The 21,055-nt window shown below is 45.3% G+C and overlaps 1 protein-coding gene across 2 annotated transcripts; it reads left to right on the top strand.

Annotated features, from left to right (window-relative positions):
* The first annotated feature begins 2,069 nt into the window (after window positions 1-2,069).
* On the top strand, window positions 2,070-9,245 carry LOC120999591 (heme-binding protein 2-like). Of its 2 annotated transcripts, none has more exons than XM_040430547.1 (4): window positions 2,070-2,193; window positions 4,866-4,995; window positions 5,859-6,030; window positions 8,910-9,245. In XM_040430547.1, the coding sequence occupies exons 1-4, from the start codon at window positions 2,188-2,190 to the stop codon at window positions 9,133-9,135; spliced, it is 534 nt and encodes a 177-aa protein (XP_040286481.1). In that variant the 5' UTR covers window positions 2,070-2,187; the 3' UTR covers window positions 9,136-9,245. The 2 variants fall into 2 exon arrangements, with proteins under 2 accessions (XP_040286481.1, XP_040286480.1); XM_040430546.1 differs by having other exon boundaries at window positions 2,078-2,334.
* The last annotated feature ends 11,810 nt before the right edge of the window (window positions 9,246-21,055 follow it).

Raw genomic sequence — 21,055 nt, 5'->3', positions numbered from 1 at the left:
GTATGTTGCAGTGCGACACCATAGACTGCCCTTATAAAAATTGTCGCGCGACGTTAGTGCAACAAAATGTTGCGTTACAAATGTTGCAGTGTAGTTGTGCCCTATCTGTCGCACTACTTATTATCGTGCGACAAATGTCGCCCCGTAGACATAGCCTATGGGTACAACTACACTGCAACTTTTTTTTGTAATGAAAGTCAATGCCGTCGCACCACAACATGCTGCAACTGCAATGTGACAGTCACACAAAAATCCAACTTGGAAGGATTTTTTGCAACTGTCGTGTCACAGTAACAGCGAGTTGCGGTGCGACACCATTGACATTCATTACAAAAAAACGTTGCAGTGTAGTTGTACCCTTTTTGTAAGGCCTCCTGCACACGAATGTGTGCTGCTTGTTGCCATATTGCGGACCACACACGGGCGCCGTTCCGTGGGCATTCCCCATCACGGATGCGGACCATTCACTTCAATGAGTCCGCAAATCCGAAGATGCGGTGCGGAACGGAAGTACAGAACGGAACCCCACAGAAGCACCACGGAGTGCTTCTGTGGTGTTCCGTTCCGCAAAAAGATAGAACTTGTTCTATCTTTTTGCGGAACGGACGGATCTTGGATCCTATTCAAGTGAATAGGTCTGCGATCCGCATGCGACTGCCCCACGGTCGGTGCTTGTGCATTGTGGACCGCAATTTGCAATCCATAGCACGGCCACGGGTCTCTTACGTTCATGTGAACAAGCCCTTAGGGTTCATTCACACGGCTGTATGAATGGATACACACCCGTCCCGCAATTTTGCGGAAGGTCTGCGTATGCTGTCCGCATTCGTTATTCCGTACCGTGGCTCTGCAGAAAAGATAGAACATGTCCTATTCTAACATGATCATAACGGAATCCATAAGACGGAAGTCAAAACGGAAGCCTTTAAGAGGCACTCCGTTTTAATCCGTCATAATAGAAGTCTATGAGAATTATAACGTCTGGTTCCCGTTATGCAAGACGGACAACAAAGTCCTGTCGATAGGACGTTTTTTTTTTCGTTCTGCATAATGGAAACCAGACGGATACGTTAGGATTCCCATAGACTTCTATTATGACGGATCAAAACGGAGTTTCTCTTAAAGGCTTCCGTTTTGACTTCCGTCTTATGGATTCCGTTATAACCATGTTAAAATGGAAAACAAAAACGGAATCCATAACGGTGATGTGAACAAGCTGTAAGGCTAGGGCTACACGGCGACATGTGTTGCAGAAAAGTTGTGTAAGGCCTCCTGCACACAAACGCCCCGTGGCCGTGCTGCGGCCCGCAGACCCTTTCACTTTAATGTGTCAGCGATCCGGCCGTTCTGCAAAAAGATAGGACATGTTCTATCTTTTTGCGAAACGGAAGTACGGGACAAAACCCCGCGGAAGCACTCTGAAGGGTTCCGTTCCGTGCTTCCGTTCCACATCATTTTGCATCTCCGAATTTGCGGACCCATTGAAGTGAATGGGTGCGTGACCGTGATGCGGAATGCCCACTGAACGGCGCCCGTGTATTGCGGATCCGCAAATGTGGTCCGCAATATGGCAACGAGCAGCACACATTCGTGTGCAGGAGGCCTTACAAAAAGGGTACAACTACACTGCGACGTTTTTTTGTAATGAATGTCAATGGTGTCGCACCGCAACACGCTGTTACTGTGACACGACAGTTGCAAAAAATCCATTCAAGTTGGATTTTTGTGTGACTGTCACATTGCAGTTGCAGCATGTTGCAGTGCGACACCATAGACTGCCATTATAAAAATTGTCGCGCGACATTAGTGCGACAAATGTCGTTGTGTAGACGTAGCCTTATTGTCGCTGTGTAGCCCTAGCCTAAGGCAACAATAAGTTGTGCAACAAAATGTCGCGCAACATATTTTATAATGATAGTCAATGGTGTCACACAAAAATACAGCTTGGATGGATTTTTTTTCTTTTGCAACTGTCGTGTCTATCATTATAAAAATGTCACATGACTTTTTGGCAACAAGAATTCGCTATGTAGCCCTACAGTAGCCTAAATGTGCTCCCATGATGTCCCCAGGTGAGGGTGATCGGACATAACTCCAGGCTTTACCTTGCTGATTGGGAACGTTCTCTGCTCCACCCATATCCACCTCCTATATCAGCAGCTGAGCTCCCCTCAGACACATCCAGACATGGAGGTGAGGAGAAGACTTCTGCTGGGGCTGCTCTCTGTACTGGGGATTGCAGTACAAGCTTCTGATGTCTCCAGTCAGAACCAGTTGCCTCCATTTTGTCACAACTATGACTGTCCAAAGTACCGGCTGGTGAAAGAATATGCTGTAAGTGTGGGGGAGGGGTGGTGGAGCCATCATGTCTTCTAGTTGTGGATTCACTTATTAGTTACTATTTTCCCCTAATGTTCTAAAATGATCAGTTTTCTTCTGTCAATTGGTAGAACCTCCTGTGGTGTCCTAGTCTCTGTATCTGTAACTGGTGCTCATTGGGTGCACCTCTCGCGGCCTGTGCTCCTTGGAGTGAAAACTACTCCGGCCCTTGACTGGAATAGTTCTCCTTCTTATGCCCACTTCCAGCTGTAAAGACTGTAGATATGTCAGGGCTAGGCTTGAGTGACTTGTGCTTTAAATCATGGATCCAAAGTTGACTCATTCAAAAACATATGGGGTCATTTATCAAACTGGTGTAAAATAGAACTGGCTTAATTGCCCCTAGCAACCAATCAGATTCCACCTCTTGTTTTCCAAAGGAGCTATGAAAGATGGAATCTGGTTGCTATTGGCAACTAAGCCAGCTTTACTTTACACCAGTTGGATAATTCTCCCTTAGTTTTTATTGCTATTTCTATACAGTGTTAAAATGTATTGTCTCCGTGAAGGCAAACTTCATATTGCCCATAGTTGTGAGACTTGGAATTACCACCATATTTCTATCTGCATATTTTAAAACTCTTTAAGGTAGGAATCCTTAGTGGGTTTTGGTACTGGCTGTAGGGTTGCCACCTTTCCCAACAAAAAATACTAACCATGTTAAGCCACACCCAAAGGGGGTGTGGCTATAGGCGTGGCTTAACCCAGGATGTTAAGCTGCTTTCATACTCCAAATAATAATAATGCCCTTATTAGTGCTGCCCAGAATTATTACTGTGAACATTAATGCTTTCATCAGTGCACCCCAGAATTAATGGGTACCATTAGTGCCCACTTCTGTGACCACCTCCTGCTGACTGGAAGCTCCTGTCCTCCAGTCAGCAGCGTGAGCAAATGGAGGTTTTTTTTTTTTTTTTCCTCTTTTGGGGTTAATTGATTATCTCAGACATATTAGGGTTTGTTCTGATTATAGGATGTATATCTAGAGACTTGTGACTTCTCTCCACAAAGATGTAACTTTCTTTATGCGTTAGTAAATTAGACCAGTCTAAGTGAATATGAACCTGTTGTACTGAAACAACCACTAGATCTTATTAAAATATATATATATATATATATATATATATATATATATATATATAATATATTTTTTTTTTTCCCAGGACAAGTTGTAATTTCTAATGGCACCATTTACGGTTGCATACAATGTTGTAGGGAGCAGGAAAAAAATCCAAATGGGGTAGAATTGTGAAAAGTGCAATTCTGATAAAGGTTCTTATTTATCTTACACTGTACACTATGTGGTAAAATTGACCTGTTATCTTCATTCTCCAGGTCAGTATGGTTATAGTGATACTACACTTGAATAATTTTTTTCTTATGTTTTTATACTGAGAAATTAAAACCTTTTTGGGGGAGTGACATTTTTGTAATTTTGTATACAGGGCTGTGTGAGGGCTCACTTTTTGCAGGACTAATTGGTATCACTAAAAAGATCAGAGAAGTGTGTGCTACTTTTTGATCACTTTTTATTAAATTATTGGGTAGTTGAAATGGCAAATTAGCTGCATTTTTTTTTTCATTACGCCATATGCCATTAATATTATATTAATTCTATGGGCATTTTCTCACACGGCGATGGCTTTTATTTTTACAGAAAGGGGGTTGATCCGAACTTCTAGGCTTTTTAAAAAAAATTATTAAACTTTTTTACTTTTGTCCCTTTGGCTGGCAATCATTAGATTGCCCACTGTGTTCATTGACTATATAGCCACCATTGAAGACTTCATTTGCACTATAACAAGACAATGTCGCCACCTAGTAGCCTGTGATGGTATAGTCCTGAACTAAGCTCCAAAGGCTGCTTGAGGCTTCGGGTTATTCCATTGATATAACAGGTTCCCTGATCAGTGAAAAGTACTGACCAGGGACCTGGAGATGCCGGGGGTTGGCATCTCCTCCAGGTCCCTTGTCTGTTTACCTTGCAGTAGTTTTTTTTTTTTTTTTTTTTTTTTTGTTCAGGGTGGTTTATGCTTTTAGGTCTAATTGGGAATCATTCTCTTGGCACTGGCTGTGTGACCACCATAATATGGCAATTAGTCATTGTGTTATGGAAGGTCTTGTACGGGGTTGTGGATATTTGTCAGTTTTGTGAGGTAAATTATTGACAATTGTGTCGGACCCCAACGGATATAGCATCTCCGAGCTCACAGTACATGATCCAGTGAACTGAGGGGGTACATGCTGCTACAGTACTTCATGCACTACGGCTTATTTTTAAGGATGTTTGTTTTGTAAGAATTGACTAATAAACTGATATATTTGTGTGCTCTTGTATTTGATTTTTTGGAATATCACACATTGAACTACTCACAATTTGTTTTAATTGGATAATCGTGAGTCGATCTAGTTTTGCTTTTAACTGGTCAACCTATCCTAGCTGCTGACAGTTTAATTGTGTTCTAATTGGATGTTTACATTTTCAGGATTTTGAACTTCGTCGCTATGAGGAAACTCATTGGGTGACAACTTCACTAAAACAGGACCCTTTTAACATGGGGATGGTGACTAGCTTCAGTCGTCTGTTTATGTATATCAATGGGAAGAATGCTGAAGGTAGGTTGTGTTCTTGTATAAGGCCATATTGTGCGGTTCTCTGTTCTGAGTACTATTGTTGCTATCAAAATGACTGCAAGCCTGACAGAAGCCAACAGTACTGTCTGGCACTGCACCAGAACAATGGCAAAGAATAAAATGGAATCTAAAGCTTTAAAGGGGTTGGCTCACCTCTGATAACGAAAGCATATCGATAGATATATCGAACGGAGCCCTTAAAGTGGTGAGGGCACACTGCACATGCTCAGGCACCCTCCATTATTTCTATGTGGCCACCGAAAATGGATGAGCGTGGGCTCGGCTACTTCAGTCAGGCCCATAGTAGTAGTGGCCGGTCATACATGGAGCGCTCCCATTCTCTTCTGAATTCCTCCAGCCACCACTTTGTGTGGCTCTGTTTTTTGCTATAGGTGGGACTCGCACCTGGAAGAGAATGGGGGCATATCCTAGCAACATACCCCCACTGTCTGAGATGAGGCAACAATGGAGAATCCTTGTGTCTAGAGCTTCAAACCATGGCATAATATGGAGAGATTCTGTATTTTAACACTAACGTATGGTGACGTAGGAATTTTCCCATATAAAGCTATGCATTTAAACCCATAAAGATGTCTATTAACACCAGTCATATAAATGAAAATTGACTTTGGACTTCACTCAAACAACTTGATGATGTCTTTAATGTTGTAAAATAAAAAGTGTGCATATTAAGTAGTTCTGTAGCTGACTTGTGGAACGAGGTGTTAGCCCTGATACAAGAGGTATTGAGATGTAGCTATCCAGTGAGGTGTCTTGGAGGCCGTGTAGACAATATGGCATCAATATCTTGTATAATCCATACTGACAATCTGTTTCCTTTATAGGGCTGAAGATGAATATGACAGTACCGGTGATGGTATACATGCCATTGAAGCAACCACTTGCTGGTAGTGCCACTATGTCCTTCTTTGTGCCACATGAAGTGAAGAAACCGCCGACACCTACAGACCCTGAAGTTTACCTGGATACATATCCTGCAGTTTCTCTATATGTTAAGTAAGTCGCTGCCAGTTTGTGGTCCATTTGTTCTGTTGTAGCAAGCAACATGTAAAGAAAAATCTAAAACTATGGCGCACACTGCATGACAAGGGTGAATATAGTGTTTATGCCTAAACATTTCTTAGGTCCCCATTTACACAACCATGTTTTGTGGTCTGCAAAAACAGATCCACAAGTTACTGACAGTATGCACACATCATCACGGTGCTGACCCATGACTTACAGGGTTGTCCAGGTTCAGAGCTGAACCCGGACAACCCCTTTAAATGGGTTTGTACATGTTGTGGTGAAGCACAGGACTTGTCATATCTTGGATGTGGAAGGGCTTCTGTAACCATGCAGCAAGATGGGACAAGCTCTAGACGTTGTCACAACATGCGGCGCAAGGACCCATTGAAGTTAATGGATTTGTGGTGTGCACACAGCCGGTTTCTGTTCTGTGGGCTCTGTAAATGAGACCTTATACAGGCACATCGAGCAAGTGAACGTAGTGGGTCTGATTTCTCAGACCTCACAAAAAGCTGAACTTGTCAGGTGAACTGCTGTACAGTATAGGGGCCCTACACACGTGCGGCATATTACTACTAAAATATCATCCTCTGCCTAATCTTTACCTTGGCTTTTTTGGAACCATGGGGCAGATTTGCTAATGTTTAAGTAACAGTGTAAACTTGGATTTAAACAGCACCAGATTTATGGTTGATGCTGGATAAGATATCTTAGTTTTTAGGCTGTCTACTGTAAGTTTACATTGACTTGGTTTTGCTGCAAAAAAGTTCCAATATTGGTGCAGTCTACCTAAATCACACACTTTCCTACAAACCAATGCACATTTCCAATAAACCACACCACCTTAATAGACAAGACCTAAAACAGGTTAGAAAACACTAAGTGCAGATTGTTCCAGAACTGATGTATTTTCTGTTTCACTAGTGTTTATGGAGTCTTTCATTTCAAACTGTTAAATTACTTTAGTTATATTAGTTAGTGTAAAGCAGAATAACAGTATAATCAGGTTATTGAAGGAGAACAGAAGTTCCAATATAATCAAATGGCATTACATATGTAAGGCATCATCCTATTATGCTTCAATAAAGGAACCTATTTGGTGCATGCTTTGTGGTCAAAGCTGTAGAAGAAAATGAACTTGTAGGTGAGGATAGATGAAATAAAGATGGCTAACTAGAGAGAATCTATTTAGGTTTGATATATTATATAATAAAAGCTTGGATAATCTGTTGGATTAAACTTTAGCTGTAGGATTGGGGTATAAAGCTTTAATAGTTTTTAGGATGGGGCCAGTAAAACCAACTTACTGTGTGACCATATAATTCCAATGTATTCTGTCAAACTCCTGAGTCCAAAGATAGAAGCAGAGAAGGTGTTCTTTAAATTTCCATCCATTTCTAGATATTTAGAAATCTACATGTGCTATAAGGGCCTTGCCTTCTGGTGACACATCCAACCTGATCTGGTTTTACAAGAAGCAGGATGATATTTTCTAATCTGTGAGAAATTATTTTGTGTAGATCTTTACATCTGAATTAATAAGAAATTGGTTATTTAGTTAATAACCTCCTAGCAGTAGATGGGATTATTGAATGCAGATAGCGTCTGCTCCATTGTTTTGCTTCCCTCCAGAGAACGGCATTTATATGGATGACTACAAGAAAATTAGACTAGGACGTTGATAGTCGCAGGTGCACATCCAGAAAGCTAGCATGCAGGAAGCAAACAAACCAGTATGGCAGCACATTTCAGACAAACAATAAAACCTGGGAAATGTGGATTATACTAAAGTGGTATACCTACTATAAATGAGAAAAATTAGAAGTTATTTGTGCACACTTTTGACCAAACATGTGTCGGGTCCATCTACCAGTCGTCGAGGTAGCTTCTGTTAGTGTTAGGGACCCATGTGCAGAACGATTTCTCCTGGACTTGACCTCGGCCTAAAATGTTCAGGGCGGTGTAGGAACCAGTTTATATGGATGATTAAGTCCTTTTACATTTAAAGAGGACCTGTCATTACGATAAATCTAAACTAAGTATACAGACATGTAGAGCGGCGCCCAGGTATCTCCCTGCACTTACTATTATTCCTGGGCGCCGGTCCGTTCTCCCGGTATAGGCTCCAGTATCTTCAGATTTTCAGCTCAACCAGGAGGAGCCTGCTCTTGTTCTCCTGGGCGTCTCCTTCTCCCATAGCCTGGGAGAAAAAACTCTCAGGCTATGAGCTGAGCCTGGGAGAAGGAGACGCCCAGGAGAACAAAAGCAGGCTCCTCCCAGTTAAACTGAAAATAACGGAGTGGTGCCCAGGGATAATAGGTGCAGGGAGATCCCTGGGTGCTGCTCTATGTCAGCATACTTGGTTTAGATTTTTATTTTTTTATTGTAATGAAAGGTCCTCTAAGGAGAATACTGTAAGTCATTTTGTGTTGTGAATAGCTTAGTCCCGTCCTGAGGATCTTTGACAACCATAAGTCTTTGATTTGGCTTGACTGGCATAAATCAGGTTGGAAGGTCTGAGGACGAGTTGTCCTGTTTGGAGGCCTGGAGCTGTATGTATGGTTGCTTGTAGCTGTGTGGAGCTCCTCTGAAGTGCAGCCATCTCAGACAGAGCTAAGCCCTCCAAACTGGTGTAACTTGAATAGTAAATCTGTCTAACATTTTCCCTATGGTCAATCATTTATGGTTCTGGATGTGAAATCTCCTTGTGCTCCTACTTCTGTGGATTCTTTGGGGAAAGGGGTGTCCTGGATATAGTGTGAAATAAATAAAAAATATTTTTTAAGAACTTGATGTAATGTACTGTTTCTCCTCTGCTGGATGTTCATGCATTTTTTTTTTTCACTTTCTTTTTCCTCCTCTTCCAGGACTTTTGGAGGATATGCCTCTAACGCTATGTATGTCGAGCAAGCTAAAGCCCTAGCACAGAACCTGGCTGCCCTTGGTCTGCAGTTTGATTATACATACTTTGTACGTGCTGGCTACAATTCTCCTTTAGAATTTTTCGGCCGCCACAATGAAGTGTGGTACATGGCAAAGTCCCCTCCGCAGTGGGAATTTCTTGATCTTTCTGCTGCTCAGCCCTGGGTGTGATCCTCATGCCTTCTCTTAATACAGCTCAGAGGCCAACGTGCAAAATAGTATGGCTGTTATATCTTCAGCATTGCCTTGTAAGTGTTATGTATGTGCTGTTTTTGTAACTGATTTTGCAGCAATAAAATATTTGTTTACTGTGGCTTTTCTTGGTTTATATACTTGAGTAGATTTTCTGTGTATATAATAACCCCTGGCGGATGAAGTGGGACAAAAATCATTGTAGGGTTGTATACATGCCAGCAGGGGGACATTTATTAAGACTGTCTTAACTCCCTAACTGTTCTGCTGGAAGAAACAAGTTGTGTAGTCAAAAGCCCCTATGTAAGTTTGGCACTTCCTCCAGAAGTCTTTGTGACAGACATAAAGGGAGTTTTACAAGACTTTCTGACCAGTGGGAGGCTGACTCCTGGGGACCCCACCAATCATCTGTTTGAGAAGGCTGCAGCGCTTGCAGTAATGACACATTCATCAGTCATGTGGCCTAGCCGCAGCTCAGCCCTATAGAATGTGGATGAGTATAATGCCATACACAGATGCTATATGATGTACGGTGCTGTGAGCACCACAAACAGCTGATCAGTGGGGGTTGGACCCCCATGATCAGATACTGATGACCTATTGAGGCTAGGTCCTAATTTAGAGTCTTGGAAAACCTTTAATACCCTGCCATTTTTCACCGTAAGGACCAGGACATTTTTGGAAACTTGACATGTGTCACTTTATGTGGTAATAACTTCAGATTGCTTTTACTTATCCAAGTGACTCCAATTGTTTTCTCACAACACATTGTACTTCATGATAAATTTTAGTTGATAAATTTTGCCTTTTTATATAGTAAATTCAAAACTTACAGAAAAATTAGGACTTTACAAAACTCTGCTTTCCATAGCATCATCACGACGGCATACAAGGAGATTGACCCCTGACCTCTGTAGGGGCAGGAACAGAGGTTAAATACCCCCTCCCACCACCAGTGTTTCCTGTCCCTACAGAGGACAGGGCAGAGAAAGGTCTCCCTGTATGCAGGGAGATGAAGCTAAGGATATGGAATTTTTCAATATTATTATTTTTTTTTTTCCCGTTACCTTGGAAAATCGCCGGCATGGTATCCCCCTGCCCTCCCGCGGTCCAGTACTAACGCTGGGTAGGGGGTACAGGCTCTATATCGTCCCGGTAATTCTGGGGCCTGTTCCCTGGCGCAGACTCCCTCCTGGCCTACTGAAGCGGCAGCTGGGTTGTGCGTCGGCGCATGGAGCGCGTGTTTATGATGTCACGGCCGGCGACCCAGAAGTGATGTCGCAGCGGGGGGCCCAGCTTAAAACCGAGGCCTAAACTTGGGTAAACGCTCCCAGGATCGGTCCCCACTGGTTGCGGTACCCCTGCCTGCAGAAGAGGACGACTGTAGGCATCGGAGCGGTCCCCTAGAGCTGAGCCACCGGCGCTGCTTCCAACCGCGAGTCCCCTTCGGGGGTATTATATGAGTGGGTCAGGGAGTCTGTTGATTCCCCCCCCCCCCCCTCTCCTGCTGTAATAGGCGGAAGGGGGGAGAGAGATGCTGCGAGCTGTCTGCGGCAAGGAGCTTTTAGGCTAAAGAAGCCCCGGAAAAGATCAGGAAATCACTCAAATGCATCTCCTGTAATAGCAGACTTCCTGACTATTACCCCAAGAAATTGTGCAAGCTTTGTATTTCAAATATTGTATGGGATGAAGCACCCTCTCTAAAAGAGGAATTAAAAACCATGATTCAGGAAGAGATTCGTTCATCCCTGGCCCACCTGTCCACTAATCCCCCCCCCCCCCCCCCCCGACTTGCCGCAACCTAAGGGGAAGCGGGCTAGATCTCCATCCCCTTCGGACCTAGAAGTTATTGCGGATGAAAGTGCCCACTCCGTTAGGTCATGGGAAGAGGGCGAGAGAGTCTCTGACTCAGAGGATGACGGTTGTAGATATTACTTTTCTACGGAAGAAATGTCCGACCTATTGAAGGCAGTAAGGTCGACCATGGGGGTGGAGGAGGTGCAACGTACCCATTCGGTACAAGAAGAAATGTTTGGGGGCCTAAGTTAAGAAAACTTGATGAGTGGGCAGACCCAGAAAGACTGGGAGTCCTGGCTGCGTTCAAAAATAGGTTGTTTGATACAGAGGAGTCTAAAATTTTCAATGAAATTCCTAAGATCGATTTACAGGTTGCAGAAGTGAACAAGAAAACATCCCTTCCAGGATGCCTCCCAACTTAAAGATTCGATGGATCGTAAAGCGGACAGTCTTCTCAGGAAATCCTGGGAGGTGTCCATGTTTAATATTAAAACCAATATTGCGGCTACCTCAGTCGCCAGATCCATGTATCTTTGGTTGGGAGAATTAGAAACTCATATTAAAGATAAAGCATCTAGGGAGCAAATCCTTAATTCTCTCCCTCTTTTAAAATCCGCCACGGCCTTCCTGGCGGATGCCTCTGCCGAATCAGTTCGTTTCTCCGCCAGAGATGCGGCGCTTTCGAATGCAGCCAGAAGAGCCCTCTGGATGAAGTGCTGGTCGGGGGACAAGACGTCTAAGTTAAAGCTTTGTTCTATACCCTTTTCTGGAGAATATGTGTTTGGCCCGGTGCTAGATAAAATTCTAGAGAAGGCCGCAGACAAAAAGAAGGGGTTTCCGGAAGATCGCCCCTCCAGACGCCGGTATCCTTTTCGCTCCTCCTCGGGTCAAGAAAAAAGCTACAGGGGGAAAGGGGAATCAGGGCGTTGGAGCTATCAAAAAGGGGGAAGAGGAAGAGGTCAATCCTTCTCCCACCAAAAATCCTCCGATAAGCAATGACGCCGGAGTGGGGGGAAGACTCTCAAAATTCCTGGGGTCATGGGAATCTATCTCCCAGAACCCCTGGATTTCCAAGGTAGTCAGGGCAGGCTACCAAATAGAGTGGTCTTCAAGACCCCCTAACAAATTTTCACTGACACGGTTCCAAACGAACCTTTGGCAAGGAGTCCAGAAACTTCATCAAATGAACGTAATCTCACCGGTCCCGCCTCCAGAAAGAGGCATGGGTTTCTATTCAACTCTATTTCTAATCAGGAAGAAAGAAGGCACTTTTCGGACTATCATAAACCTGAAACCACTAAACAGGTTCATTCGTTATCAGAAATTCAGGATGGAGACCCTAGCATCTACAATCCCTCTGCTAAGCAAAGACGTCTTCATGTGCACAATAGACCTGCGAGACGCTTATTACCACATTCCCATTCACACCAACTCACAGAGTTTTCTCCGGTTTGCAATCCAGGATATATTAGGGAACGTCCATCACTACCAATTCAGGGCCCTTCCCTTCGGGATTTCATCTGCCCCGAGAATATTTACCAAAGTAGTGGTAGAGATGGTCGCCTTCGCCCGAAGAAAGGGACTTATGATAATCCCTTATTTGGACGATTTCCTTCTAGTCAGCGAAGTCTCAGCCAAATCAATTCGAATCTGAGGTTCTTTCTCTCCATCCTAGACGACCTGGGGTGGATCGTGAACAAAGAAAAGTCCGTCCTCACCCCCTCAAGGGAAGTTCGATTCTTAGGTATGATCCTAGAATCCCGAAAGCAAGCGGTATTCCTACCTCGGGACAAAATATCAGTTCTCCAAAAAAAGATCAGATCCTTTCAGAAAAGAAGATCTTGCTCTATCAGAGAGGCGATGAGTCTGCTGGGCCTGCTAACATCTTGTATTCCGGCAGTTCCCTGGTGTCAAATACACTTCAGACCCCTTCAGTCCTGGATCCTGAGTGTCTGGAACAGGTGCCAATCCTCTCTAGATCATCAAGTAAGTCCACCAACTCGGATTCTGCAGTCCCTAAATTGGTGGAAAAACCACGGGAACTTATCATGGTGAAATCCCTGGCAGAAGACTCCCCAGGTTCAGGTAATAACAGACGCAAGTCTGTCCGGCTGGGGCGCAAAGGTGGGGGATCGTATGTTCCAGGGCACTTGGCCAGATTCGATCAGATCCCAGTCATCAAACTTCAGGGAACTGAGGGCAGTCTGGGAGGCGTTGAAGGTAGCAGAGGAAATGTTGTGTCATCACATAAAAGTGCTTTCGGACAACACTACGGCCATTGCCTACCTCTCCCATCAAGGGGGAACACGGTCCGTAACCCTACAAGCACTGACAACAAAAATCTTTGCTTGGGCAGAACAGAAGGTGGCCTCTATATCGGTCAGTTCATCTGAAGGGAATACTAAATCAGGAAGTGGATTTTCTCAGCCGCCACAGGATCGATCATACAGAATGGTCTCTTAAGTCCAGAAATATTCGGGCTAGTAGTAAGGAAATGGGGGATGCCCGACGTGGATCTGTTTGCCACCAGGGCAAACTCAAAGGTGGAAACATTCTGTTCCCTAAACCCCAGGGACAGACCTCATGCCTTAGACGCCTTCGCCATCCGTTGGCATTGGAATCTGTGCTATGCCTTCCCTCCTCTTCCTCTAATTCCGAAGGTGGTACAAAAAATTCTCCAGGACAAGGCCACGGTGATCGTGATCGCTCCCCTATGGCCAAAGAGAAGTTGGTTCTAATCTCTCCAAAAATTTTCTCTACAGGATCCATGGCCCCTTCCTGTGCGGGGGGATCTACTCCAGCAGGGTCCAGTTCTACACCCAAACCCGCAGTTTCTGAAATTGGCAGCTTGGATCCTGAGTCCCAAACCCTGAAACTTCAGGGCCTGTCAGACGAAGTTATTGCTACTTTGAAAGCCTCCAGAAAGAATCCGCATTTCACTCTCTGGACGTTAGACGGGCAGTCCTAAACTATATCGCTGTGACGGAAAAGTTTAGGAAATCTGACAATTTATTAGTTCTTTTTGGAGGAAGATTTAAGGGCCAAAAAGCCTCCTGGTCCTCTATAGCTAGATGGCTCAAAGAAGCCATTAGTCTTTGTTACCAAATACAAAATCTTACATGTCCAGTCCACATTAGGGCCCATTCCACTCGAAACATGTCTTCCTCTCAGGCGGAGAGTGCTGGGGCTTCTCTGGAGGAAATCTGTCGTGCTGCCACTTGGTCCAGCATTCATACCTTTATAAGACACTATCGCCTGGATCTTTCCAGATCATCTGATCTGTCCTTCGGGCGGAAAGTCCTCCAGGCTGTAGCCCCCCCCTTAACGGATATATTTTTTATATCTCCTTGTATGCCGTCGTGATGATGCTATGGAAAAACCGGAATTAGTCTTACCGGTAATTCTGTTTCCATGAGATCATCACGACGGCACGTTATTCCCTCCCTATGATTTAAATCGTTTGACCTAGTGGGTCCCTAGAAGGTATGGAGTAATACCTTTTTTCACTGTTTTCCACCACCGGGTTGCTCTGTGTGATTTTGGAAACACTGGTGTTGGTGGTGGGAGGAGGGTATTTAACCTTTCTCTGTTCCTGCCTCTACAGAGGTCCGGGGTCAATCTCCTTGTATGCCGTCATGATGATCTCATGGAAACAGAATTACCGGTAAGACTAATTCCGTTTTTTTCAGCAGATGGTGGTACATCATGAGTTATTACCTTACATTCCCCATATGTCAACTTTCCTGTTTGCATCATTTTGTAAATGTAACTTTTTCTTAGGATTTTATAAGGCTTAGGCCTTATGCACATGGCCGTATGTAGAACAGTACTATCCTTGTCCATAATGTGGACAATAACAGGACATGTTCATATTTTGCAAAACGGAATGCACCACAGAGTTTTTTTTAATTTTTTTTCTTCCCATCACGCCCATGACAGCACCTGTGAGATCCTCCCCCTTCCGGACAGGAAACACTAACTTCCCAAATCTTTAAATTGGTACTCTGCCTTCCACCACGCAGTTCTTTCCTGTTTCCTGTCCAGGGACAGGAGGAGTTTCTTCTCAGGTCTGTTCTGGGGCTGCAGGACCTCTATGGAGGTACCTGTTGGTATAAGTCTCCACTAGGATTTTCTGAGAAGCCTGGTAGTTTCCCTTCAGCGCCATGGGGGGCCGCCTCATCGTCCCTTGCCAGACTGGCGAAGTTCGGCGTGAGGGGGAGGAGCATCTTCTCCTCTCATCTGCAGCAGGCCGAGTCTGGACACGTGCGTCGTGCCAGAAGTGACGAGTGTGTTCGGCTGGAAGGGAAGGAGCCTACAACATGGCAGGCGTTGCGCGGCCCATTTGAAAAAGGGAACGCCAGCATGGAGGGAGCAGCAGCAAGCCAGATTCTTGACCGGATGGCCAGATCTTCCCTCCATTGCCCCATTGAAGCACCAACATGCAGGAAGAAAGGCAAGTTCAAATGCGCACAGACAGGAGCTGCATTCTGAATCCAGCATGGTACTCCTGGGGGAAAGGGGGGGTTTTGGGGATCAAAAGAAGGGAATGGAGATCGGATAAGTCAAAGCGTGCTGTTTAAATCCAGACTTCGAGTTCCTCTCAGAAATGACGCCAGGCCCCAGGTAGGCGGTCATATTTCTTTGTTTTCTCTTGCCTGGTGAAATATTACCGCAATTGCCTGGGTAAGGAGTATTATAGAGGAAGGCTACCGCCTAGACTTCAAAAAGCTACCACCCAGGACATTAAAAATCACATCCATAAACCAACATTGCCCAAAACAGGTGGCACGTATGGAAGAAATAAACAACCTCCTGGCCAAAGCAGTCCTTGTACCAGGCCTGGAGAACTAACGAGAGGGCTTCTATTCGACCCTATTTTTCCTTCCCAAACCCAACGGTACATTCCGACTGATAATAAATCTGAAGAACGTCAACCAATGTCTGACGTACCAAAATGCAGGATGGAGTCAATCTTCTCCACAGTCCTTCATCTGTTCCCCAACTGCGTGATGGCCTCAATAGACATAAAAGATGCCTACTATCAAGTACTCATTCATCTGTCATCTCAGAAATACCTCAGGGTAGCAGTAAAGATGGGGGAATTGATTGTCTATTTGCAGTTAAGAGCACTTCCCTTCGGGATATTGCAGGCGCCGAGGCTCTTCACGAAACTAATGGCAGAGATAAGATCAGACATCATTATAATACCATACCTGGACAACCTTCTCTTGGTAGGGCAGTCCCCAGATGTGTTAATATCTCAAATGCAGGAGGTCCTGGGGACCCTGACAAGTCTCGGCTGGTTAATAAATTGGGACAAATCGTCCCTGATTCTAACCTCCAGATGTATTTTCCTAGGCGTCTTACTAGATTCCCAGTCGCAGAAATCCTATCTTCCGGTAGAGAAAAGGAGAGCTATTCAGCAGAAAATCAAGGCTTTCAGCAGAACCAAGGAAGTGTCTCTAAGAGAAGCAATGTCTATTCTGGGTCTGATGATGGCTTGCATTCCTGCTGTGAAGTGGGCCCAATTCAGGTCCAGAATCCTTCAGTTGCTATTCCTGGATCGCAAGATTGTGATCCCTAGGTCAGTGACCCGGTCCCTAACTTGGTGGCTAAAAACACCCAACCTGAGTCAGGGAGTACAATGGTTGAAGCAGGATCCCCTAATAATTACCACCGACGCAAGCCCCTGGGGGTGGGGGGCCCATTCAGTTTTGGTTTTTTTCCAAGGCTCTTGGTCAAGAACCCAAAGTGTTCAATCCAAAAATGCCAGGGAGATAAGGGCAGTCCTGTGCGCATCAAAGGAAAGTCTCCCATCACTGCCTCAAAAACATGTCAAAATCCTATCCAACAACGCTTCAGTAGTAGCATATATCAACAGACAAGGGGGGACAAGATCTCCTCAGCTAATGCAGCTAGCATCCAGGATCTTTTTACTAATACAGGGGAAAGCTCTTTCTCTCTCAGCGGTCCATTTGAAAGGCTCAGAGAATCACCAGGCGGTTTTTCTCAGCAGGCACAGATTCAGCCAGGCGAATTAGTGTCTGAATCAAGAGGTATTTCACCAAATAGAAGCCCTAAGGGGATCTCCCACAATAGATCTATTTGCCTTGATAGAGAACAAAAAATGCGAAAGATATTTTTCTCTGAGTGATTCAGAAGATCAGGAGGGAGCAGGCAACGGTGATCCTAATAGCACCGTTCTGGCCGAGAAGAGTCTGGTTTGCCTGGTTAAGGAGACTATCAATAGCGGATCCCTGGATACTTCCAGAAAGGCAGGACTTACTATATCATGGCCCTCTACATCATCCGGAGGTGAAGATCCTGCACCTGACAGCCTGGATTTTGAGAGGCGATTCTTCAGGACCAGAGGTTTATCAGAACAAGTGATTGGGACACTTCTAGCTAGTAGGAAAAAGATCACCTCTGAAATCTATCAGAGTATGGAAGACCTTCCTTCAGTTTGCAGGGCCAGGCCTAGATTTGAGCTCACCCAACATCCCTTTAATTCTGAGTTTCTTGCAGGAAGGCCTTAACAAAAAACTTTAAACCTAGCACTCTCAAAGTCCAGGTCTTGGCACTGAGTGCTCTCTTTGACTTTAGATTAGCTTCTCATCCCTGGGTCAAAAGGTTTATTAAGGGTTCCTCTAGGCTATGTCCTACAGTAAATCTAAGACAGCCCTGTGGGACCTTAACTTGGTGCTATTCGCTCTAACCAAGGCCCCGTTTGAGCCCCTTGGAGACATCCCCTTAAAGATGCTATCCTATAAAACTGTATTTTTTAGTGGCTATTACATCTGCCAGACGAGTAGGAGAACTATCCGCTTTGTCATCCTCCCCGCCATATACCCAAATTCTAGAGGACAGAATCGTGTTCAAACCGGATCCTGCATTCCTACCCAAAGTAGTTTCTGTATTCCATAGATCTCCTTTTGTCAAAACCCGAAGAATGAGGGTGAAGAGTCCTTTCATACTCTAGACTTAAGAAGGTGTGTCTGCGCATATTTAGAGTCTACGAAGGACTTTAGAAAAACCCCACAACTCTTTGTTCAGTTTCAGGGTCAGAACAGAGGCTTGAAAGTCACAAGCTGTACCTTAGCCAGATGGATTAAGAGAGCGATAGGTCTGGCATATTCACAGTGAGGTTATCAGGCGCAGTTGGATTTTTCAGCTCATTCCACTAGGGCAGTAGCCTCTTCCTGGGCAGAAAAGGGGTGCGCTACCATTGAACAAATTTGTAGGACAGCAACGTGGAGTTCTCCCTCCACGTTTTACAAGCAATATAGATTGGACCTTTTATCTATGCAGGATATGTCTTTTGGGAGAAAGGTGCTGAAGGCTGTAGTCCCTCCCTAGTAGTCATTTAGTCTAATCTTTCACAGGTGCTGTCATGGGGCGGTAATATGTTTTCCATGAGCCCATGACAGCACCTACATAATTCCCCCCCTAAAAAAATATATATATAAAATATATATATAGTGTGTGTGTGTGTGTATATGTATATATATATATATATATATATATATATATATATATATATATATATATACACACACACACTGCTCAAAAAAATAAAGGGAACACTTAAACAACACAATGTAACTCCAAGTCAATCACACTTCTGTGAAATCAAACTGTCCACTTAGGAAGCAACACTGAGTGACAATCAATTTCACATGCTGTTGTGCAAACGGGATAGACAACAGGTGGAAATTATAGGCAATTAGCAAGACACCCCCAATAAAGGAGTGGTTCTGCAGGTGGTGACCACAGACTACTTCTCAGTTCCTATGCTTCCTGGCTGATGTTTTGGTCACTTTTGAATGCTGGCGGTGCTTTCACTCTAGTGGTAGCATGAGACGGAGTCTACAACCCACACAAGTGGCTCAGGTAGTGCAGCTTATCCAGGATGGCACATCAATGCGAGCTGTGGCAAAAAGGTTTGCTGTGTCTGTCAGCGTAGTGTCCAGAGCATGGAGGCGCTACCAGGAGACAGGCCAGTACATCAGGAGACGTGGAGGAGGCCGTAGGAGGGCAACAACCCAGCAGCAGGACCGCTACCTCCGCCTTTGTGCAAGGAGGAACAGGAGGAGCACTGCCAGAGCCCTGCAAAATGACCTCCAGCAGGCCACAAATGTGCATGTGTCTGCTCAAAGGTTTAGAAAGACTCCATGAGGGTGATAAGAGGGCCCGACGTCCACAGCTCAACACCGTGCAGGACGTTTGGTATTTGCCAGAGAACACCAAGACTGGCAAATTCGCCACTGGCGCCCTGTGCTCTTCACAGATGAAAGCAGGTTCACACTGAGCACATGTGACAGACGTGACAGAGTCTGGAGACACCGTAGAGAACGTTCTGCTGCCTGCAACATCCTCCAGCATGACCGGTTTGGCATTGGGTCAGTAATGGTGTGGGGTGGCATTTCTTTGGAGGGCCGCACAGCCCTCCATGTGCTCGCCAGAGGTAGCCTGACTGCCATTAGGTACCGAGATGAGATCCTCAGACCCCTTGTGAGACCATATGCTGGTGCGGTTGGCCCTGGGTTCCTCCTAATGCAAGACAATGCTAGACCTCATGTGGCTGGAGTGTGTCAGCAGTTCCTGCAAGACGAAGGCATTGAAGCTATGGACTGGCCCGCCCGTTCCCCAGACCTGAATCCAATTGAGCACATCTGGGACATCATGTCTCGCTCTATCCACCAACGTCACGTTGCACCACAGACTGTCCGGGGAGTTGGCAGATGCTTTAGGAGATCCCTCAGGAGACCGTCCACCACCTCATCAGGAGCATGCACAGGCGTTGTAGGGAGGTCATACAGGCACGTGGAGGCCACACACACTACTGAGCCTCATTTTGACTTGTTTTAAGGACATTACATCAAAGTTGGATCAGCCTGTAATGTGTTTTTCCACTTTAATTTTGAGTGTGACTCCAAATCCAGACCTCCATGGGTTGAAAAATTTGATTTCCATTTTTTAAATTTTGTGTGATTTTGTTGTCAGCACATTCAACTATGTAAAGTATTTAAAGAGGACCTTTCACCTAAAAAAAAAATTCAAACTAAGACCATAGCTTTACTTACATGCCCCCATGATTTCTTGATCGTTCTTTTTCTTTTCATACTGGGCCCCCGTTTGTCCGCTATGCTCCCCGGAATAATTCCCGCCGTTTATGTTAATGAGCTAGCCTCAAATGGGCTGGCTTTAAAAGTTCTTCTCGGCGTGCCTTTACATCTTCTCCCTGGCACGGAGCGCATCCAATCAGCGCGCTCCGCTCTTAGCCAGGGAGAAGACGCTCCAGTTCTCGCGAGACTTCAGAGAACTGGAGCGATTTCGTCTATCCGGAGCCGGCGTCAGCTTGCATTCCTCGGTGAGCATCGCAGACGGCAGCAGCAGCACCCGGATCCCGTAGGTAAGTTTGTCAAACACCCCTAGACAACGAGCAAAGTTGTTCATATGTACCCCCCTAGACAAACGAGCATGATGGGGGTTGTCCTCCCTCCCCTATGACAACGAGCATGATGGGGGGGGGGGGATTCACCCCCCACCCTATGTCAATAATAATGATGAGGTGATCCCCCCCCACCCTATGGCAATACTAATGATGGGCGTGATCACCCCCCTCCCACCCTATGGCAATACTAATGATGGGGTGATCACCCCCCTTCCCACCCTATGGTAATACTAATGATGGGGGTGATCCCCCCCCCCTAGACAAACGAGCATGATGGGGGTTGTCCTGCCTCCCCTATAACAACGAGCATGATGGGGGGGGATTTACCCCCCCGCCCTATGGCAATAATAATGATGGGGGTGATCCCCACCCTATGGCAATACTAATGATGGGGGTGATCCCCCCCCCTATGGCAATAATATTGATGGGGGTTACCCCCTCCCCACCCCTATGGCAATAATAATGATGGGGGTGATCCCCCCCACCCCTATGGCAATACTAAAGATGGGGGTGATCCCCCCCACCCCTATGGCAATACTAAAGATGGGGGTGATCCCCCCCACCCCTATGGCAATAATAATGATGGGGGTGATCCCTCCACCCCTATGGCAATAATAATGATGGGGGTGATTCCCCCCCCCCCCACCC

Source organism: Bufo bufo, chromosome 4, assembly GCF_905171765.1.
Source record: "Bufo bufo chromosome 4, aBufBuf1.1, whole genome shotgun sequence".
Taxonomy (NCBI): Eukaryota; Metazoa; Chordata; class Amphibia; order Anura; family Bufonidae; genus Bufo; species Bufo bufo.
This window is presented reverse-complemented; position numbering and strand designations above follow the sequence as displayed.

Coding starts and splice junctions, on each gene's coding strand:
- LOC120999591 (XM_040430546.1), top strand. CDS start 2,188: ATGGAGGTGAGGAGAAGACTTCTGCTGGGGCTGCTCTCTGTACTGGGG. Junction 2,335..4,865: donor GGCTGGTGAAAGAATATGCT/GTAAGTGTGGGG, acceptor TTACATTTTCAG/GATTTTGAACTTCGTCGCTA. Junction 4,996..5,858: donor CAATGGGAAGAATGCTGAAG/GTAGGTTGTGTT, acceptor TTTCCTTTATAG/GGCTGAAGATGAATATGACA.